The sequence below is a fragment of the Oncorhynchus nerka genome, linkage group LG20 (assembly GCF_034236695.1).
Source record: "Oncorhynchus nerka isolate Pitt River linkage group LG20, Oner_Uvic_2.0, whole genome shotgun sequence".
Lineage (NCBI taxonomy): Eukaryota > Metazoa > Chordata > Actinopteri > Salmoniformes > Salmonidae > Oncorhynchus > Oncorhynchus nerka.
This window is the reverse complement of record NC_088415.1, coordinates 48,752,229-48,768,026: the sequence shown is the minus strand read 5'-3', so window position 1 is coordinate 48,768,026 and position 15,798 is coordinate 48,752,229. Positions and strand designations below refer to the sequence as shown.

General features: G+C 44.8%; 1 protein-coding gene across 3 annotated transcripts in view; it reads left to right on the top strand.

Moving 5' to 3' along the window:
• LOC115101912 (agrin-like) overlaps nt 1-15,798 on the top strand; it is a 492,981-nt gene that overhangs the window by 173,515 nt on the left and 303,668 nt on the right. For 2 of the 3 annotated variants that reach the window (XM_065005557.1, XM_065005556.1), the window contains exon 3: nt 12,065-12,103. In XM_065005557.1, coding sequence (XP_064861629.1) covers nt 12,065-12,103 — 39 coding nt within the window. Of the gene's footprint in view, nt 1-9,622; nt 9,944-12,064; nt 12,104-15,798 lie in introns of those variants that run through there. The other variant, XM_065005558.1, reaches the window with a different exon arrangement.

Below are 15,798 nucleotides of genomic sequence, written 5' to 3'. Positions count from 1 at the left end.
TGCAAATGATTTGAACACATTCTTTTCCCACTATAGCCTCATCTACCCTGGATACCATGGCCAGTCTTTCATTTACAACTTTGACCATAGCAAAGGTATCACAAATGACCTCAAAACAGCCTGGGTGGTTCCGCTCCACAAAAGCTTTGATAAACAAATGAAGGAAACTACAGGCCTGTGTCGATCCTCAGCACCTTATCCAACGTTGTTGAGAGATACGTTTTTTAATCAACTTGAGCTAAAACTTCTTTCTGAACTACATTCTGGCTTTAGAACAGCTCCATCCACTGATACATGCCTTCTCCGCCTTTTTGACCATAGCAAGCTGGAAAGTGAGAAGAGGAATTATACAGGTATGGTCATGTTAGACCTGCAGAAAGCTTTTGACACTGTGGAGCAATGATATTATCCTGATGAAACGGAAATTCATGGGCCTAAATGATGTAGCTGTCACACCATGACCATAGTAAGCTGTTTATTCTCTGTGTGGGTTGGTCTATAACCAACACAGTCACAATACCAGATCTAGTGTTATGTCTTGTAAAATCCCAAGAGTAAACAGTATTGGGAGGAGCACGTTTCTCTATACAGACATTTGTCTATGAAATAGCCTTCCCTTGGAGATCACGCAAATAAAAAGAAAAATTGCTTTAAAAGTTTTTCATTTGGACAAGGTTGTCTAAGTAAGAGAAACGTCTCCATTGTCCCTTGTGGCCCCTACTGCTGGTCAGGTGTCTTTATTGAAGGATCGGTATGAATGCATAGATTTTAATGAATGCATAGATTTTAATGTTTTAATGTGAAATGAATATGGCTGATTTTTAAGGTTAGGGAGAAGTGCAGTGAATAGTGACACTTTTTAGGATGCCAATATAAATGAATGTATTTATGGTTATTTGTAATTTCGTCTTTTAATCATTAGTTCGTTTTACCATCGAGGACCACTTTGGAAATAAGCGTTTTAATGAATACTTTCAAGTGATATCCTCTGGGTACACATTGTGCATTTTGTTGTATATATCTGCTGCCCAAAATAAATTCAATTCAACAACAGACATCTCCCCTGGACATGCTGCTGCTGTAACACAGCACAGGGGAGATGATCTACTCTGACTTGTGTAACAAACAGGTTTCTTTACAATGATGCCATATATCCATCTTTACACTGTCTGCAAGGAACACGTTTCATTTCATCACTATAACTCTTCATCTTCTTCGTTTAAAAAAAATATTTTTCTGCCAACCCTGGCCTCATTTCCCAGTATCCTATTAAAAGGAATGCAATTATTTACGAAAACACGAAGCTGTCTGCAAGAGAAGTTGAATGTGAGGCGTCTGATTAGGAATATAAATAATTTATAGACATTTCTTCTTGGACGGCTTCTCAACTAAGGGGATTACGTGCCAATTAAGATTCCCCCAGATATCTAAGAGGATCTGACTTGATGGAGAATGAGCAGGGAGTAGAGGATAGAGAGAAAGGGTATGAGTTAGAGAGCCAGTTCATTACTGTAAATGCAAATGAAAAGGTCCCAGCATATGAAAGCTTGTCACTGTCAGCTTTGATAAGTAAAAAGGGGCTTGTAGATATGCATGTATGTGAAGAAGTGTGCGTAGAGAAGTGTACGTGGAGAAGTGTGCGTGGAGAAGTGTACGTGGAGAAGTGTGCGTGGAGAAGTGTACGTGGAGAAGTGTGCGTGCATGTAGACATGCCATACTGTTGTTAAAGTGTATTCAGAAACTATTCAGACCCTTTACTCAGTACATTGTTGAAGCACCTTTGGTAGTGATGACAGCCTAGAGTCTTCTTGAGTATGATGCTACAAACTCGGCACACCTGTACTTGGGCAGTTTCTCCCATTCTTCTCTGCAGATCCTCTCAAGCGCTGTCAGGTTGCATGGGGAGCATTGCTGCACAGCTATTTTCAGGACTCTCCAGAGATGTTCGATCGGGTTCAAGGACGGGCTCTGTTTGGGCCATTCAAGGACATTCAGAGACTTGTCCCGAAGCCACTCCTGCGTTGTCTTGGCGGAGGGCTTTGGGTTGTTGTCCTGTTGGAAGGTGAACCTTCACCTAGTCTGAGGTTTTGAGCGCTCTGGAGCAGGTTTTCATCAAGGATCACTCTGTACATTGTTCCATACATCTTTCCCTCGATCCTGACTAGTCTCCTAGTCCCTGCCGCTGAAAAACATCTCCACAGCATGATGCTGCCACCACCATGCTTCACTGTAGGGATGGTGCCAGGTTTCCTATAGAGGTGACGCTTGGCATTCAGGCCAAAGAGTTCAATCTTGGTTTCATCAGACCAGAGAATCTTGTTTCTCATGGTCTGAGAGTCCTTTAGGTACCTTTTTGGCAAACTCCAAGCGGGCTGTCAAATCATGTGCCTTTTACCTTTTACAGAGGAGTAGCTTCTGTCTGGCCACTCTACCATAAAGGCCTGATTGGAGTGCTGCAGAGATGGCTGTCCTTCTTGAAGGTTCTCCCATCTCCACAGAGGAACTCTGGAGCTCTGTCAGAGTGACCATTGGGTTCTTGGTCACCTCCCTGACGTAGGCCCTTCTCCCCCGATTGCTCAGTTTGGCCACAATTTTTTATGTCAAGCTTCTGTAGTCAACTCTTTTCGTTTTGTTTTGTTGACTGGCTCCTGTATGGTATGATAAATAGGTTCTGCCACATTTTTATTTAGTTCTGAGTGCACTCACAGAAATCAATTTCTCATGCTGTGGTCGGTAGGTTCCTCCTGTGTGTGGGGTTGGTAGATATCCCTCATGCCATTTGCACTGTTTGCTTTGGAGATAGGATGTTCACAATCTTACCAGCAGCCCTCGACGCCACTCTTCATCCCTTTGCAGTTCACAACCTCTAACCCTGACTGCTTGGTATCCATCCCATAGTAGGCTACTCTGACCTCAGGTCATTGTCAGGGGAAAAAGCTTTCAGGTAAACTACTGTGGCCATTCAGTGTCTCACACTGTCTGTTACCATGACACAACATCTGCAGTAGTATCAATGGCATAGACCAGGGGTGCAAAGATCCTGCTGTTTTTCGTTTGCCTTTTAGCTGGGAAACCAGGTGCATTCAGTCACCAGCCAATCAGTGGCAATCATTGATTAAGGAACAAGCGAACTAACGATAGCTAGCCGGGCTAGGGAACTGGAGGAGCCTGAATTGTGAAGTGCACCTCTGGCATAGACTGTGTAACTTCGCCCTAATGCTTCCTAGTTGACAGATCGCTGCCGGGGCCAGAGACTGACACCTGAATCAACCCCCAGCTCCACCACTGTACCTCTGCAATGTCAGGGCTGTCAAAGCCAACAACAACTGCTCTCTCCGTGGATCACTGACACCGTCTATACCCTGACACACACCACCCCATCCTCCAGTGCCACATTTACATTCACGCTCCACATGCCCGCCACATGAAAGAGCATGAGGCCCCAACTAGCTCGGCACTAGCTACAAAGCTCCCGCAGTTCTTTCCTACATTACCCTCCTCCCTTTTTTCTCTCTCTCTCTCTGTGCAAACCCATTAGAATAATTTCTTCAAGGGCCATTAAGAGAAAAGTGCCTGGGATAAAAAAAAAAAATGAATAAACAGGGCGAGGCAGTGGAGCAAAGAGGGTATTAAACGCTCAGATCATTATTGTTAGCACTAATGGGGGGGCGTTGAGAAAGCACAGGGCTAATGAATGAGTGGCTGCTGCTAGTTAGCTCTTCTCCATTAACAAAGTAGTGTAGCAGTGGTGGCAGGGATGCCTAGGGGGCAAGACATAGGCCCTGCTAAGCCTTCAGGGTACTGCCACAATGGGAGTGGTGTGGGAGGACCAAGATCAACCCTTAGGTTACGACCATAGGTGCCAAGAAATGCCATCTTGGAGGGGTCCGTTAAAAGAAATGTGGAGATGGGTGGAAGAGGATAAGGGGAGGGAGATTATGACTGGATGGCCATGCTGGTGGTGAGGAGTAGTAACTGAACTAGGATCAGCTACAGACAGCAGAATAACATCCCATATGAACAATCCAGCCAACAATACAGCTGCACCAATAATAACCAGGGTCAGCTGTAGACAGCTGCTCAATTAGTCAAGAATGGCTATTAAAGCAGCAGAGCTTGACCCGGAACAGCTCCAGTTTCTTCTGCAACGAGTGGGCTGAGATCAGCCCTGGGCGTCACCGGCATGCTCATTGATTGCAACTGGAGGGATGAACACGTTACTATCGCACTGTCCTGTGTGTGTCAAGGCGTGAGTCATGGTGTAAAGAAAAGACCACCCTGCTTTGGAACATTGGTACATCCCCGTTCCCACTTAGATTTCACTTTAGATTACTATCCCCAAACTCAACAATCGGTCTGTTCTGCTCGCTCTTGCTCTGTGACTCCTAAACCCAATGAAGGATAATGATGTTAGCCATGCTCAGCTACAATCCCTCCCGCATCCAAATTTGTGGACGGCAGCTTGGACACCCTGTTGATTGGGAAGTCTGGGAATCTGCTGAACACCAGAACGCTGTAATTTATGGGGATTGGAGCTAATACCGAGGCGGACAATTCGCTCACCTGCTGGTGAAACTTGGATAGGGCGTAACGTCTTATCGTCTCCATGGGCTTGACGGAACGGCTGGATTCACAAGGCAATTTGACCATCTCAATTTAGCTCCTCCCTGCCTCCTTTTGGATTATGGACAAAGCTAATTTCTCATCTATAATTCATGTCACATCAGACACTGTCTTCATGTCACAACTGCACACACAAACATTGAATACAAACAACCCTTTTTACCGTAATCGAAGTTGTAACTCGGGTCGGCGTGCAGCTGTTTCAAATGGCCTTTAATCAATTCGCTTCGAAACGTTGGTCGTCTGGAAGACCAGGACGTGCACTCCACTGCTCTCACGTACTCAGATCCAAATATTTTTGTCCCCAATCACCCAAACAGTGCATCTTGCACTCCGAGAATACAGAGACATAACACAAGCTGCATGTACAGTGCCTTCAGAAAGTATTCATACCCCTTGACTTATTTCACATTTTGATGTTACAGCCTGAATTCAGAATTGATTAAATATATATTTTTTGACACCATATATATTCTAAACACAATGCCCCACAATGACTTAGTGAAAACATGTTTTTAGAAATATCTCATTTACATAAGTATTCACACCCCTGAGACAATACATTGTAGAACATTTTTTGGCAGCGAGTCTCTAAGAGCTTTGCACACCTGGATTGTGCAATATTTGCACATTATTCCTTAAAAAATTATTCAAGCTTTGTCAAGTTGGTATTTGATTGATTTAAGTCAAAACTGTAACTAGGCCACTCAGGAACATTCAATGTCATCTTGGTAAGCAACCTTGTGTTTTAGGTTATTGTCCTGCTGAAATGTGAACTTGTGTCCCAGTGTCTGTCGGAAAGCAGACTGAACCAGGTCTCCACTAGGATTTTGCCTGTCCTTAGCTCTATTTAGATTATTTTGATCATAAACTCCCTAGTCCTTGCCGATGACAAGCATGCCCATAACATGATGCAGCCACCACCATGATTGATAATATGAAGCGTGGGACTGAGTGATGTGTTGTTGCATTTGTCCCAAACATAATGCTTTGTATTCAGCACATAGTTCATTTCTTTGCCATTTTTGGCAGTTTTACTTTAGTGCCTTATTGCAAACAGAAGGCATGTTTTGGAATATTTTTTATCTGTACAGGCTTCCTGTACAGTATTTCGGAGTAACTACAATGTTGTTGATCCATCCTCAGTTTTTCCTAACACAGCCATTAAACTCTGTAACTGTTTTAATGTCTCCATTGGCCTCATGGTGAAATCCCTGAGCGGTTTCCTTCCTCTCCGGCAACAGAGTTAGAAAGGACACCTTTATCATTGTAGTGAGTGGGTATATTGATACACCATCCAAAGTGTAATTAATAATTAATATCTCACCATGCTCAAAAGGATTTTCAGTGTCAGTTTTTTTTAGATTTACCCATCTACCAAAAGGTAAGCTTCTTTGCAAGGCACTGGAAAACCTACCTGGTCTTTTTCATACATTGTTTCAATTATTGTGAGTCCATGCAACTTGTTAAGCACAATTTTACTCCTGAACTTATTTAGGCTTGCCATAACAAAGGGATTGAATACTTATTGACATTCAGCTTTTCATTTTAAATGAATTAGTAGACATTTTGAAAACATCATTCCACTTTGGCATTATGGGGTATTGTGTGTAGGCCAGTGACAAAACATCTACATTTAATCCAATTAAATTTGGGCCGTAACGTCAAAAACGTCAAAGGGTGTCAATACTTTGTGAAGTCACTGTCATTGTGAAGTCACTGTACCTCCTCTTGATTGGCCCATCAGCGTGTTAAATATGGGGTCAGTCCAACTCCTTTGGCTCCTTAATGGAGTCATTTCAAAGCTCTCTGACAGCGATGTTAACCTTTTGCAATATCAGCATGAAAAATTGATCAGAGATGAGCTTTGATGTGAACTGAGGATTTTATTTGGGTCGTGTTGGCTCGACAGTGAGTGGATCAGAAGAGCAACGGCTCAGTGGCGCCCTCTACCGAATGGATTCCACATGGTTTAGGTACTGTAGATCACTGCAGGAAGATCATTTGATTGTCCCTTTCTGTACCACGTCTAAGAGAGAGGGGGAGAGGGAGAAAGAGAGAGAGGTTGTTTTTCTTTTTCCCAGTCCATCACTCAGCCTTGATGTGCAATGGAAGAGGGCTCAAGCAGACCTCTGGGCTGAAGAAACCTACCTGGCTACAGTGTCATGTTGCTCGCAAGGGCAGAGCTGACAGAGACCTGGGTGACCCTGTGTTCTCTGAGAGGTTACCTCCAGACTGCAGGACCAGAGCAGATCCCCACCACGTCTGTGTGTGTGAGTGTATGTCAGAGAGAGACTGAAATAAATGCACAGTGTGTGTGTGTGTGTTTGAGAGAGAGAAATGTGTCTGGTTCGTGTTTGTTTGTTAGGTGTGGCACAATGAGATGGTTTGCTCATGCCTTTTCTGTATTACTGCAGCTACTTTATGCATCAGTGTGCGTGTGTCTACGCATTTCTGCGTGTGTGTGCGCATTCATCCATGTCTATGCATTGTGTGTGTGTGTGTGTGTGAGGTATTGATCGGGTGAAAGATAGTGAGTGAAAGAACATAAATATTTGATATACGCTGCCTCGCGTCTGTGTTGCTCGGATGATCACTTGCTATTGTGTCGGTGTAAGTAGATATTGACGGATGGGGGTGTTTCAAAACAAGGCGGAACCGCCCCGCGATTCTGACCTCATAAGTGTCTGAACAGAAATGTAAATAGTTCTTTAAAAAAGCACATCGAATTTACAGGCTATGGATTTAAGTGCACATTTGTTCTCCTCAGATCAGTTCGCCAGATCTGCGGAATATTCAGTTGTCTGTTATTTATCATGGGGGGAAAGGGGAACAAACACGTGGCACGATGCCATGAGAGAGGCAAACAAAAATCAACAGTTTGACTATGTTTTTAATTGAATATGGGCTTATTCATGTGAAGTGTATAGGCGGGGTTCTACAAAGGCACATTTCCAGCAGATTAGCATTTGATTCCCCCTTGGTTAATTAATTCACGTCATTAAATGTTAGTTTTTTTGTGTGTCAGAAACCTTTCAATTGACTTTGACTTTGATGGGAGTTTCTTTCTCATTCGGATTAAACGATGGTGTTCGCATCTTTGACACCAATCCCTCTAGTTGTATTATTTCTTTCACTGTTGCTGCCCTCCACCCCAACAGGACTCAAGTATTCCCTGAAGCTTTTATTTTCCCTCATCTTTCCCCTTCTCCCTCCCCTCTTTGTTAGAGACAGACCCTCTCTTTCACTCCCCCTCTCCTCGCCACGCTGTCTTTTCGTCAGAGCTGAGGCAGGCAGGGAGAAGCACTGCTCCGAATAGTGACGGTGATCAAGAGACCGAGTGTCAGGCGCCACCGCTCGCCTTCTCTTTCATCTCTCACTCTATCGCTCTCCTGCTCTGCTCTGGTTGTCTCTATCTGCAGCCCGCTGGCTGGCTTCTCTCTCTCGCGCTCGTTGGCTGGGGCTTGGCTGGCCGAGCAGCGAAGTGTATTGACACAGTGGACTACCTGCTGCCTGGGGACTGTGTGCGCTGTGAGTACTCTATGAATACGCGGAGCTCCAAGTTGTTGTTTTGGCTGCCAGTGAATGGCCTTGTCCCTCGGAGGAACAACTTGGAAGGTGAGCGTCAGGAACCGGGAGTAGCTTCTGGAAGAGGAACAGACAGGAGGAATGGATGCTTGAGAAAAGACCGAGATTGAGCCAGCTTCTCCTCAATGAGCAGCTTCTCCTCAATGAAAAATGTGTGAATAAGCGACAGTTTTTCAGAAAAGGAGAAAACCTAGTGACACTCTCGGACAGAGGGAAGTAACAAGAGCCCCCCCCCATTTTATTTTTGGATGAATATTCCATTGTGTGGACATAAGGAACGATAGAGAAACACAGTCTTCAGTGATTCTGTTAATGTCTTAACAGTCTTTTTCTCTCTTTTTATCTCTCTGTTTCTTTGTTTATTTTTCTCCAGTTAGTGTCGGCTGTGGCTTGTCACTTCTGTATAGCCGGTCTCTGGTGGAACAGCGCTAAGGAGAAGGCAACTTGCGCTAAGGGACAGTGAAGGGGCACGTAAATAGTTTCCCCCCCAACTTCCCGCCACTCTCTACATTTTTTTCTGACCTGCTTTCTCCGGACCCCAGGGGTGGCCCCCAAATGCGAGTGGCAAGGGAGCCATATTGTTTTGAAACAAGGAAAGGGGGTAGTGGAAAAAAATATCCCCCTTCACACTCCTGAGAGCATATGGTTTAGCGAGTGGTGGCCAGCTGCTTACTAGCCACCCGCTAATTACGCTAGCGTGACAACAGGGGCAGCTCTGTGCTCGGAGGAGACAGTCGTGTTACTGCTGGCTTTATTTTGGTGCTGACTGGAGCTATACGGAACAATAAGCTTGCGGGCACAAAGAATACAAAGAAGCAGTTGTTCTTGTTTTACTTGTAGCGTTTTGTAAGGAAAAGAAAAGGAGGCTGCTAATGAATGTCTTTACAGCTTCAGAGCTGCCGGAGCTCTAGCCCCAAGGCTCCCAGTTTATCAGCCACAGGAGGCTGAAGGAAGATGCTCCCCGCCAAGTCACCAGGGGCTACTCTTGACGAATGCTGTGGCAGCGCAGGGGTGCCTGGTTCATTTTGTCTTGAGGGCTGCCGGGAGACCAGTGAGAAGTGGAATTGTTCACCAAGGCGGTGAAGAGATCAAGGAGGCTCCTTACTGTGGAATTACTTTACTTTAATTACTTTAACTTTCAGGTGCACATACGTGTGGTTGGTTCACACATACACTTTCATACTGTATGTTTACTCACTCCCCACACATACAATCTGTCGTGGTCCCCTTCCAGTGCTTGGATTAAAATGGAGGTAGTGTGGGCAGGTGGGGGGCTGTAGGAGCGGAGGCCCAGACCCGTCTGTCCTCTTCCCACAAATGGATGTTATTAGTTTCCAAAATTAGTTGCCTGGAAACCTCTAAAAGCTTCTGGCCGTGTCTTTCTGAAAGCAACTGCAACGCAGTTGGTGGAACACAGCTTGAGTCAGAGCTGAATCTACCAGCCATTACCCAGCCTATCATTCTCTCCTCCTCTTGCCTCGTTTCGCGTGTCATCTTTATTCCGTGGTTCTTCATCTCCCACCCCGTTACCCGCACCTCCCCGTCGGGGACGGACTCTGGAAGTGGAGTATGACCAGCTGCCATTACCCCACTCCGCCCCCGGAGCGGGACCGGATGTACCAACACAAGGTGTCCCTGGTGGTGCGCTACTTTATGATCCCCTGTAACATATGTCTCATCCTGCTGGCCACCTCCACGCTGGGCTTCGCCGTGCTGCTCTTCCTCAACAACTGTACGTCCACCAATACTACTACTACTACACACACACACACACACACACACACACACACACACACACACCCTGCTACAACGTACTCCCTTGGTCTCTCTGTAGCCAGCATGTGTCTGTGTGTCTTGGTCAATAGTGTGAAGGCTTTACGAGAGTGCATTTGCTTGCCAGATGTATAAGTATGCTTGGGGGAATGCTGAATGAGTATGCAAGCATGGCTTTTGGTAAAGTAATGGGTCAGTAGGATGTCGCTTATTTGATATAGACTGTACAACACCATAGAGTGTCTGAAGTCTCTACCTCAAGATATGAAAGACTGGTCCACTTGACCTCTGCCGGCGTATCTGAAAGGCTGAGGCTGAATGAAGTGTGTGTGTGGGGGGGGGGATCTCTCAGCTGCTAAAAGTCAGCTTTCCTTCAACGCACAGCCCAAGCAGCCTTCCTTTTGAGTCCTTTCTCTCCCCCAAAGCCTTTGGCATTTACTTTGAACTGTGGGATAAAGTAGCCAGATGAAATGACTTTGGACGAGAGAGAAAGCTCTTTGCATGGACAATGTCCCCACTTGGAGTGGTTATCGGCCTAAATTGAAAATGGTCTGATGGTGAATTAGCTTCTTTCTGTGCTTTGCCTGGTGGCTGGTAGATGAGCAGCAACATTACCATTAAGCGACACTAGAGTGACGTTTTGGAGAGCGAGTGTGTTCGCGGGTGACATATTGTCTGTAAGTTGTATAATGGGGACTGTCTGTCTTCGAAGTTACACTTAATTGGTTTGTGTTTTACCTGAATTACAGTTTTCAGTAAAGTCTTCAAAGCTTTATATCAATGAGTGTTAATTGGCTCCGTGCAACGGGATTAAAATAGGAACACCCCAGTATCACTGGAGTCCCAATTTGTTTCCTGACACCCACATAGGTGTTCCACCACAGTACCTGACGTATGCATTTTCAGCACTGCTTTATTCAGTGTCATGTGCATTAGACATTCCAGGCTATTTCTGAGTACTAGAATCCTGTGTCAGATGTGCTGTCTGAGCAGAAGGTTCAAGACGAATCAACACCCAGTCAAATACAGTTTAACACTGAAGGCGTTTAAAACCGTCGAGAGTATAATTAAAATAGAATATTGCATTAGATCTTGATTAAAGGGGCAGTTCATTTAAGTCATTTCCTGTTCTTTGCTTGATATTTCCATACTATGAGGTCCAAATAACACCCTGAAATTGTGAAAGAGCTGTTTGTAAAAAATGCCCGGAGTTTCAACCTGTTCAGGTGTGATGGAGTTTTTGGCCCAGATCATGACATCACAATCTGATCTGAATTTTCTAACCAATGAACATTCATTGTTTATTTACATATGTATCCTTCTACTTTTAAATGGGTATGCGGAGTCTAGACGATCCTATACGTCAATCAAGGCTGTGTATGTAAATATGTCATCATTTGTATCGACACCCACACAATCAGACGGAGCATTTCAATGGCACAAGGAGACTTAGGGAAAGAAATGAAAAATAATATATTTTGAGTTATTTTCATGGAATAAATACACACAATTCAATTTCAGTTCAGAAAGTACGCCAATTCAGTGTAAATCCTGAATTGACTGGAGTTGAAATAGAAATGACCCCTGGTACTATTTGACTATAACAGTACATAACACATGCATTATTGCAGCAGGACCATGTATAAGGGAGAAGACAATTAGCTAACTCACCGATTTGGAAAGAAAAACCCTACATGGGGGTGGGATGGGTCCACAATCTTTTCTGCTGTGTAGAGGTTGTCCTCTTCAATGGATATTTCATTCATCATATGCCTATTTGAGGTATTTCTTTTAAATGTATTCGTGAAAAGGGTTACTAGGATAATAATGAAAAAATACCTGAGTATGTTTCTTCATAAAATACAAATTATTATTGTTCATTCTGGTGAGCTCTATTGGACCTCTCATCACTCAGATACTCCATTAAAACCTGTTCGATAAACCCAAGCCAGAGGAGTATCATCTCTGCTCTTTTTTGGAGCAACTCAATTACCGTGGCTCACCCCATGGGAAAGTCCTTCAGTCTTCCCTTAACTAAAAAACCCTTTCTAACTCCCTCTCTCTCTTTTATCTCCTCCAGACAAACCTGTTCACTTCACACCAGGCCAGCCTCCTGACGGTAAGTCCTCTGGGAATTCTCTCACTAACATTACCCTACCTTCACCGGCTGATCACATCGTTTTGGCTCCCCTACCAATAATGACTTCACTTCTCTCTGGCTTTGAAGCGAGCTTCTTCACCTCTCTGAAGGCTGATGCTTTCAGTTTGGACCACCACCACCGTAGCATGGGAGACACGTCGCTGCTTCTGGTCTTTGATAACTTAATGTGTCTCTTACCTGCTAGACTAGAGTGTTTCCAGCCTCATGACTCAGTAATACTAGTAGTTCTTCCTTCTTCCCCATTCAGAACCTCACTCCTCTCCTCCCGTTAGCTGTTGCCAAATGTAGGCCAGGGACACACGGAGGTTCCAGTTGTTCCACTACGCCCAGTCCTGATATACGCCTCGCTTTCCGGCCTAATTTCACAGATGGGAATCTCTATGCAGGGCTATTGTTTCAGTTGTTTGCTGGGCGTGCTACGAGAGCCATTCATTTATTGGCAAATGGCGGATCTCCACACTCTTTAATTGGAGGGAAACGGCTGGTTTCTAGCTCCGTCATGAATATTTAGGGTGGCAGGTAGCCTAGCAGTTAATGGCATTGGGCCAGTAACCGAAAGGTCGCTGGTTTAAGTCCCCGAGCCGACTAGGTGATAAATCTGCCTGTGCCATTGAGCAAGGCACTTAACCATAATTGCTCTTGTTAGTTGCTCTGGATAACTGATGTTATCCAGAGCTACAAGCTCGTGAAACACTGTTTGGTACAGACCAGTGGACTCCTGGTAGTGCTGAAATGTGTAGCTTTACACACAGTGTAGGGGCTACAAAGCCAAAGATTGGCTCATGATCCAAGCCTTTATCTACAGATGCTGTGAATAAAAGCACTGCTGGGGGCTAGACAAATCTGTCCAATAATTGCTCAATCACTAGCTTCAGACGTTGGCCATTGGCAAAAGCTGTTTGTGAGAAAGGGAGCTGTTGTGTTAAAATGTATCACTTTATAGCGGCTTTAGACAACAGATATGATTGTCTCGCTGAGCCATGACAATTACTTTTGTCGATGTGAAATAGTGTCCGCGGTATACGCCTGCTGAGTAATTGAGCTTGATTGAAGCGTTTCTCAACTTCGCCTTACCTTTAATACCTGTTGAGAGGAGAGAGATGTCTCCGGTTTTCCCTCCATCAAAAGCGAGATGCTCCAAAGGTCCAGTCACGCAGCATCATGAACCGCCGCAGATATTTGTTTACTTTTTAATGACACACGAGATTGCTTCGACAAGTGATTTCGCTTTCTAGGAGAAGAGCTTTTCTTGTCACCGAGCCAAGTTAAGTATGTGCGGGTGAGAAACTGAGGGCAGTCAAGTGAGGCAATGCATCTTTCCCCCTCCCTCTGCATTTTCCCTCAGAAAACGGTGGCTCTTATCGATCGCCGCCGCGCTCATATGGAAGTTTTGGCTTGTCTGAAGGGCGCAGTTTGTTTCTGCACTAGTCAAGCGTTTAAAAGGCTCTGCTGCCAGCCTTAATTACATTTCCAATAGTTGTGTAGGCTCTCAGTCAGCGGCAAAGGATTGTTTTTATGGAAACATAAAGGAGCAGCAGTAGCCGTCTGTGGTCTTCAGTTGGCTCTGAGGGACACAGTGTCTGCGGGTCATTTAGTTTCTGGTGAGAATAGTGGGCCAATTAGAGATGGCCCTAATACACTAGCCACTCTCACATTACTTGCTGAATGTTGTCCTGTGGGGACATGGTGGTAGATGCTCCAGATCCAAGGCTTGAATGTAGCTCCACCATTAGTCAAATCTGTTCTACAGAAGGGGGCCATTCCACTGAACTTGTCCTGAGATCCAAGGCTTGTACAGTTGGGAGAACGAGTATTTGATACACTGCCGATTTTGAAGGTTTTCCCTACTTACAAAGCATGTAGAGGTCTGTAATTTTTTATCATAGGTACACTTCAACTGTGAGAGACGGAATCTAAAACAAAAATCCAGAAAATCACATTGTTTGATTTTTAAGTAATTAATTTGCATAATATTGCATGACATAAGTATTTGATACATCAGAAAAGCAGAACTTAATATTTGGTACAGAAACCTTTGTTTGCAATTACAGTGATCATACATTTCCTGTAGTTCTTGACCAGGTTTGCACACACTGCAGCAGGGATTTTGGCCCACTCCTCCATACAGAACCTTCTCCAGATCCTTCAGGTTTTGGGGCTGTCGCTGGGCAATACGGACTTTCAGCTCCCTCCAAAGATTTGATATTGGGTTCAGGTCTGGAGACTGGCTAGGCCACTCCGGGACCTTGAGATGCTTGTTACGGAGCCACTCCTTAGTTGCCCTGGCTGTGTGTTTCGTTGACCCATCTGCAATGCTCTTACTGAGGGAAGGAGGTTGTTGGCCAAGGTCTCGCGATACATGGCCCCATCCATCCTCCCCTCAATACGGTGCAGTCATCCTGTCCCCTTTGCAGAAAAGCATCCCCAAAGAATGATGTTTCCACCTCCATGCTTCACGGTTGGGATGGTATTCTTGGGGTTGTACTCATCCTTCTTCCTCCAAACACGGCAGGTGAAGTTTAGACCAAAAAGCTCTATTTTTGTCTCATCAGAACACATGACCTTCTCCCATTCCTCCTCTGGATCAACCAGATGGTCATTGGCAAACTTCAGACGTGCCTGGACATGCGCTGGCTTGAGCAGGGGGACCTTGCGTGCGCTGCAGGATTTTAATCCATGACGGCGTAGTGTGTTACTAATGGATTTCTTTGAGACTGTGGTCCCAGCTCTCTTCAGGTCATTGACCAGGTCCTGCCGTGTAGTTCTGGGCTGATCCCTCACCTTCCTCATGATCATTGATGCCCCGTGAGGTGAGATCTTGCATGGAGCCCCAGACCGAGGGTGATTGACCGTCATCTTGAACTCCATTTTCTAATAATTGCGCCAACAGTTGTTGCTTTCTCACCAAGCTGCTTGCCTATTGTCCTGTAGCCCATCCCAGCCTTGTGCAGCTCTACAATTTTAACCCTGATGTCCTTACACAGCTCTCTGGTCTTGGCCATTGTGGAGAGGTTGGAGTCTGTTTGATTGAGTGTGTGGACAGGTGTCTTTTATACAGGTAACGAGTTCAAACAGGTGCAGTTAAAACAGGTAATGAGTGGAGAACAGGAGGGCTTCTTAATTAAAGAAAAACTAACAGGTCTGTGAGAGCCGGAATTCTTTCTGGTTGTTAGGTGATCAAATACTTATGTCATGCAAAAATCATACAACGTCATTTTCTGGATTCCGTCTCTCACAGTTGAAATGTACCTATGATAAAAATTACAGACCTCTACATGCTTTGTAAGTAGGAAAACCTGCAAAATCAGCAGTGTATCAAATACTTGTTCTCCCCACTGTATATAGCTCCACCATTAGTCAAATCTGTTCTACAGAAGGGGACCATTCCACTGAACTTGTCCTCAGTTCCAAGGTCACACTCCCACATACTTAATTAACCAAAATCATAGTGAAGATATTAAAGATTTTTTTTAAATATGTTAGTCTCTGAACTTGTTATTATGCAGACGATTTCTCCTAGTTAGTGAGGAGAGATGGAGAGGTGTTTTTCTACTGGTAGATCAGAACTAGAAAGCCTATAGAAGGCCACTGAGGTTCTGCTGTCGTTGCATCGCATGTCGAGAGCAGTTGCACAGTATTTATGGAGCCCACCA